This window comes from Drosophila rhopaloa, unplaced genomic scaffold (genome assembly GCF_018152115.1).
Source record: "Drosophila rhopaloa isolate 14029-0021.01 unplaced genomic scaffold, ASM1815211v1 contig_3, whole genome shotgun sequence".
NCBI classification, from domain to species: Eukaryota; Metazoa; Arthropoda; class Insecta; order Diptera; family Drosophilidae; genus Drosophila; species Drosophila rhopaloa.
In genome coordinates, this window is record NW_025335123.1 from 10927437 (window position 1) to 10934688 (window position 7252).

The following is a 7252-nucleotide window of genomic DNA, read 5'->3' on the forward strand; positions in this document are numbered from 1 at the left end:
GTTATAATTTTTTGGTTTCATGATTTCGTATAGTTTATATTATTTAATCAGATTGATATATGCTGTTTTGAGTTTAAATATTGTGCTCAATAAATACACATAATAAAATAACTCCCAAAAATGTATAAAATATCTAAAGTTCACTGGGTTTTCCTTTTCTGTTCTAGGGATTTTTATAAATGATTTCGATTTAAGCAGGTGAATAAATAATAGATTAGTAATAAGTTTAAACAAGGTTTTATTTGTGTTTTTTATATTATTTCGAAAGCTTATTTATCGATGAAACGAAAACTGAAAAACATTTTGTTGTGCCATTTGTTTTTAGTTTATTAGGATGAACGGATTCAAGTGGTATGTGCGAGTTTTATGGAGTATTGGGCTACTGAAGTTCCTTGGGCATTGGCTGCTTCTCCGACTGCTAATTTTCTGGCTGACTTGGCACTGGGCTGGGCTCCTGATTTTGATCCTGACTCTGCTCCATACTCTGCTCCTGACCTTGTTCCTGCACTTTCTCCTTATCCTTATCCTCCGATTTGGTCATGGCAAACAGTTTGGTCCAGTGCCTGGCGATCTTGTCGTGCTCCTTGCGATTGGTCTTGTACTGGTCGGCGATGCACATGACCAGCGGATCATCCGGATTGCATTCACTCATCAGCACGTAAATGGACAGCAGAACCTAGTGGTATTCGAGACAAAAACAATAAAAATATCATATTTTAAAAATGTCAGTTCAATTTTAGTAATATCTAATGCCACAATTTTTTTTGAAAATCAATAAGATGCTAATTTTAATTACTGCGTAGGTATTTCTCCCAACACCCAATTAAAAATTATGTTTTAGTTATTCGCAACTTGAAAAATTTTATAAAAAAAAATGCCTCGATGGACGGATACAAAAATAAAGAAATAATTTGAAAAAACTTAAAAGAAAAATAAATAATTACACCGAAATTTTTGTACAAAAAAAAAGATGATACTATTTACAAAAAAATTTCACGACTTTTATACTTTTACCATCTTGTATTTTTCAATATTGCTGCAGTCAACCAATTGGACTTCAAAATTTACAATTGTTATATGTTTAATAGAAAAACATGGCGTAAGAAATGGTTTGAATTAATGAACTGAATAGTAAACTAAACTATTAGATGTATGGAGTATGGCATTCATTTTAAGTAATGAAAGGGAAGAAATGGAAGGGAAGTCGAACGAACCTTGGCCACATTCATCACCGGCGACCAGCGTTCGCCGAGGACATCCAGGCAAATGGCGCCCCGGCTGTCCACGTTGCAGTGGTAGATGCGGGTGGTGAACCGGATGCGCGGCGGTCGGAAGGGATAGGCGGTGGGAAAGCGGATGTCCAGCCGGAAGTGACCGCCCTCGTAGACCGATCCGGCTGGCCCGTTCACACCCGCCGTCCAGCGGAATAGATCGTCGTGGTACATTTCGGCGGAGCAATTGGGCGGCGGATGCTTGCGAACGTCCTGCAGTTCCCGCTTGATTCGCACCACACAACCGGTGAGTGGTGCGGTGGGTACCGCCGCTCGACACTGGCTGGTGCTGGGTGCACCCTCCTCCTCGGAACTGGCCAAGCTGGCGATCGATAGAGCTTCCAGGGCGGTGACTTCGGGTTCCACTTCCGCTGCCAGTTCGTGGCTGCCTTCCGCTTCCGCTTCTCTTTCCGTTTCCGTTTCCGGTTGGGGGTTGGACTGCTCGCTGGACATCCTTTCAATTTCTGAACGTGCCCTTGTTTTTCGTACTGTGCAGATCGCGAGTTCAGTTGAGTATTCAACTGGAATTATGGCCTTGTGTTAATTTTGATTGTTGCACAGCTCACATGTTTTTCGAAGGCTCCGTTGCTCGTTTCCAGCCAACGCGCAAGGCCCTACTGATTTTGGTCGTCCGATCGGTGAACTATATCCCTAAGGTTACTTCATTGGAAAAGTGAACCAAGAAAGTACGCTTGTGTCGGACGGTGCGACTATTTAATACCCACTTAACGTTAAAATCTATGGTCATAAACTGAGCGAAAAAAATCAATGCTTTTTTAAATTTAAAAAATAATTAACTTTAGTATACAATTATTAACCTTTAAAAATTGAAGAGTTTTTTGACAAAAATAAATTTTAAAAGAAATATAACGTTATGGGCTGCCTTTATATGTATTTTAAGAAACTTTTTCTTGGAGAAATTAAAATATACTCTGTTTATGACGATCAAAAATTAATATTTAGGTCTTGTATGTATACAAATAATACAGCATCTGAAAAATGGATCTATAATACCTTTTTAAATTAGTATAAATTTCTTAAAACTAAATAATTTTATGGAAATTTATATTTCCAAAAAAATAATTACCATTACCAATAAAAATGTTATCTAGTAGTATTTGTTTGTGGCCAAGGGATCAACTTCTCCGGGAGTGTGCCCTGCAACAGCACTCTTTCCTTGCCGATTTCAACTACTTTTATATACATTTTTAAAATATATATTTTGAACCTGATCCACGATGAACTGTGTGATGTGCGAGGTGGCGACCATATCGCCCTTTTCCCGGCTGCCCTCGTTTGGGGTTTGTGTGTGCAACCGGGAGCACTACCAGTGTGTGAGGTGCGATGATGAGATGAGGAAGCACTGCGGCCTGTGCGGCGAGAATACCCACCTGATCTACGTGGACCTGAGATTCGCCGACGAGGAGCGGGAAATGGGCAGTGCCAGGAATTCGTATGCTGCCAGCAAGGTGCCACCACTGCCCCTCGGAATTGGACACAGGTTTTCTACTGGCCCGGAGGTCGTAACCCTCTGGCGGAATCAAAACATAAGCAATTGGGATCGATCCCAATCGCTGATTGACATCGGAAGTCAAAGTACCTCCATGGTAGCCACTAAGCCTTGGCATCCCGAATTTCCCCTGGGGCAGACCTATCGCAAACCAAATAATGACTCAAATAAATTGGAGCTGCCACATCTTGAGGAAATCCCAGAGGAAGATCCCACAACAATGGAACTTTGTGAAGAGAAATCCGATTCTGTATCTTTTAATTTCGATGATCCACTAGCGATATGCCGTCTTTTAAATGGCGAGCATAGACCCATGGAAAGAGGTCTCCCCTTAAAGCATTTTAAATCTATCGACTACAATTTTCATATTGCCCCAAAACATTCCATATTGATAGGAATTCCTTATAAAGAACAAAGACTTATAGAGAGTCCGACGGTTGAAATTTTCAAGACGATACCTCAAGATTATCCCTATAAACAAGAAAGCATCGTATATAATACAAAAAAAGCTGGGATTACAGCCAAGAGAACTAACGTCTTTGGTTATCCAAAAAAGGAAAATATTCCCAAAGAGAATAATGATCAAGTGAAGCCCTTAGAAGTTGAAAGTGTTAACAATGGCTTACCATTTGGAAGTCATGGTAAGAAACTAAGACTCATAGTTAACGATGACTTAACACCCCATAAAGAACCATTTGTAGAGATGCCTAAATGCTCAATTTACACCACTAAAGATAAGAGTATACCACATGGTTATCCAAGTGAGTTTAATAACTCCTCTACGAAGCCAAAAGTGATGTATTTAGATGATTATACTGCCGAAGAGAAGCGTTTACTCATCGGTTATCCCTATCAAGAAAAGAGTCCCAGGGAAAAATCCGTAAGGTATGCAGAAGAAGATATGTATGAGGAGAAATTAACATATTCATCCAATATAACTGAAAGAACCTACGTAAAAGATGAAAAAGCTTACGCCGTTGAAAATAAGGGCGTACTATTAAGTTTTCCCTGTCTAGAGGAAAAACCCGAAAACGAACTAAAAACATTATTTCATAGAAATAACGCTGCCCCAGGAAATAATCGTGATGATAATGATTTAGTCGGAAAAGCTCCAATTACTAAGGATCTACGAACATATAATGCTAAAAAGGAACCAGTTTTAAACAATTTTCCATATAAAGAGGACTTAAATATAGGTACATTTTCTGCCGAACAGGAAAATGTTACATTTGGATGTCCATTTTTGACAAAAAATCGATCCCTTAAGTTTCTCAGTTCGGAACCCAAAAGTCTGAATCCAAGTGATTTGCGTAATCATATATCCCTGGTAAGACGTGTCCGTCTTGGGACTCAAAACTTGAGGGGCTGGAACTCCGAAATGGTGACCTGTCCGCAGGATTTGGTGGCCGATCTTCTGGTACGACTTCAGATGGGCAAGGTGGTGTTACCAATGCCAGTACAACGTTTGATTACGAAATGCCTTTTGACCAAGTGTCCGGATTTGGATTGCGAAGAGCACCTTTATACAGGGAATATCAACGATCATCTGGCCACTTGTCATCGCAGTTGGATCGTATATCGACTGGAATTGAATCAACCAAAGAGTTTTAGATTGGATTTGCGACTGACAAATCAGAATGTAAGATGTCATGCTGTCATGCAAGTGCCTAATGTGGTCAATGAATGGGGCTTTGTGCAAAAACATGATCTATTACCCATTCTTATAATGAGTATGCAAGTGCATCTGGGCGAGATACTGGTAAATAGACGATTGAATCAGAAATTAACTCTTATTTGGGCTGCAACACTCATCTCCGATTGTCTGCCCCTGAAAATTGTCCTGACTTTGTGGCCAACAACAGGGGATTCCCCCGAGAGTATCATGTCCTTCACCGGAAGCCCCTATGATATTCGGCAGAGTCTTCGTCCCATAGATTTGGTTAGAAGTGGCAAGGTCATTATACTAACAGCCGATCAGGTGGATAGTCTCACTCACAATGGCAGGGATTTGGTGAGCATTCAGATGGCGGCTATGATGGGTCAAGTTTTCAATCCAACAACTTAGAAAAGCAAGAAAATTATAACCGAAAAATATGGAAAAATAACTACAAATTTCTACGTTTATAAGTCAGAATATTTTCATATCATTTGACATCAATGAAAATATTAAAAATATATTTGCCACAGAAACTAGTTTTCAAATTCGAAGATATATAACACCCACCTCATTGAAGAAACTGCATTTTGTTAACATAAATTATTTATAAAAATAGTAAAACAACGGATAAAATTCAAGTTAAAAAAATGTATAAACGAGTTTTTTTTTATTTTTGATATTTATTTAAAAAATATTCTTTGTTGGACAACGTTTTATAGCTATAATATATGTCTGTAAATGTATACCCAGATTTATCATCTCAGCTCGTTTTTGAGCATTCCTTATCCCTAAATCGAATTGGCTTCTTTTTAGATACTTTTTTCGCCATTTTTGCACTGTCTCCTTTGGAAAATTAGGAAAGTGGGGAAACAGGACAGAATGATGTGGCCAGGACGAAACAGGAGGGAGAATAGATCTAAGGAAAGCGACACTCAATTTGCAAAATGCAATAAATTGAATGAAAAGTGTGAAAATGAAGAGGAGTCATCAGCATCAGCAACAACACTAACGACCAAACAGAGAGAGAAACAGGAGTGAGCGAGATGGGTATAAAGATAGAGCCGGCGCTAAGAAAGCCAGAAAATGTAAATGAAAATTCAAGAAAATTTAATAATAAAAACATCAGCATAAAGTGAAACGCATAAAATCCAATGAAATGTAAAAGGCGCCCGCTGGACCTTCTTCCTGTTGTGTTCTGGATCGCCGTCTCTTTCTATGCCCTATTACCCATCTCTTTTTAGTGTCGAGTAGGCAGTGACGTAGACAGGGGAATTGAAAAGTAATAAGCTTTAATCTAAGACTTGATTTTTGAGTGTTTTTAGTAGCCTAAATATTTTAAGTAAATATGATAATAAAAGGTTTATAGTAATTATTTTTTGTAATTATTAAAAAACACACAGTTTATTCAATACCCAAGTAAACTAAAGACGTTTTTTTGAAGTTTTTGAAAAAAGTATAGCTTGATGAAAGTCCTGTAAAACCGTAAGATCCCTTTCCCCTCTCGCCGAATACTGCCCACGCCACTGCACGGGTGTATGTGGAAAATAGCGTTGGGTAATCACATTGCTCTGGTATAGTATGGCAGTATGGCAGTGTCCTGCAGCCGGCAGGATATGCTCAATTGAACATGTTGATTGCTGACAGCGCGTCCTGACCCACCGATCCACCCACACCCACACCGACACCCACCGCACCACTGCAAATGAGGAGTCAATTGAAAATCAAGTTAGAGCTGGCCTTAATGGAATTAGTTCTACATGGCAGCGAGGCATCTGCGAGATGCAAACGCAAACGCAAACTGGAGCTCAAAAGCGAAAGCACCCAAGGATGTATGCGAAGCGGGCATTATACTCGTAGTACGGCTCCGCTCCGGAAGTTCCACTTACTTACCTCCGAGTATCTGTGTGAGTGGATGGATGGATGGGTGGATGGGTGGGTAGATTGGTGGGTGGATGGGAGGATGGGTGGATCGGTGGATGGGTGGACGAGTGGGTGGCTGTTAGTGGGGCGCACCTAGGCAAACATTTAAATGGAGCTCGATTGGAGCGTTGGGGAGCGTTGAAAAGCGTGTAAATGAAATTAGAGAGCTGCCACACCCACAAGGCCAGCCAACGCCCCGACAGGACGACTTTAGTTTTAACCCGCCAACAGCAAACAAAATATGAGGAGATACCCTCGATAAAATGGGACTCCTGAAAAGGAGATGGGGTCGTCCGTGATAAACACTTTTTCAATTTTTAAATGGAGCAGAACGAAACCATTTCACTTCATAAAATGGAAAAGGAGTTACGCCAATAACCAATTATAATATAAGCTGTTACTTTCGATGGTAAATAATAAAACAATTAGCAGGGGTTATCAAACAATAATATTCACCTTTTTAATTAAATAACATTTTTAAGATATATGTCGTAAAGAGCAAAAAAATTTTTAAATAAGTCTAAAAGAGAAATTGTTACGTAAATTAATAGTTCAGATGAAAGAAAAAAACAGGTCTAGACTACACATTAATATGGTTTACAAGTTTATGTTAGCTTGAAAATAGTTTTATTATTTCCGATGGTACTGATTGTAATTTTTATAGTCTACTTTTAAGAGGTTTTATTTCACGAATGTTTTTTTAGAAAAATTGTTTAAATCATATTATTAGCTCAGCTCTAATTATTTACATGGCTTAAAATAAAATTGGACAAGCATTTACCAGAATAAGTGTTGGCTTAAAAATTACAATGCCATCTTGAAGCTTGGCAGCCGAAAACTAAAGCAAATGCTAAAGCTAAAGCGATATCGTCGAGGACTCGGCAGAAATGATTG

At 39.1% G+C, this 7252-nt stretch overlaps 2 protein-coding genes across 2 annotated transcripts; one reads left to right on the forward strand and one right to left on the reverse strand.

The window, feature by feature from the left end:
- Positions 1 to 307: 307 nt before the first annotated feature.
- LOC108046449 (ubiquitin-conjugating enzyme E2 4) lies at positions 308 to 1891 on the reverse strand. The gene is made up of 2 exons (XM_017126135.1): positions 1215 to 1891; positions 308 to 676 (listed from the first exon to the last, which is right to left on the reverse strand). The coding sequence occupies exons 1-2, from the start codon at positions 1722 to 1724 to the stop codon at positions 419 to 421; spliced, it is 768 nt and encodes a 255-aa protein (XP_016981624.1). The 5' UTR covers positions 1725 to 1891; the 3' UTR covers positions 308 to 418.
- Positions 1892 to 2465: 574 nt separating this feature from the next.
- Positions 2466 to 4976, forward strand: LOC108046447. Its single transcript, XM_017126120.1, has 2 exons — positions 2466 to 3422; positions 3471 to 4976. Exons 1-2 carry the CDS (start codon positions 2510 to 2512, stop codon positions 4844 to 4846), a joined length of 2289 nt encoding a protein of 762 aa, XP_016981609.1. The 5' UTR covers positions 2466 to 2509; the 3' UTR covers positions 4847 to 4976.
- The last annotated feature ends 2276 nt before the right edge of the window (positions 4977 to 7252 follow it).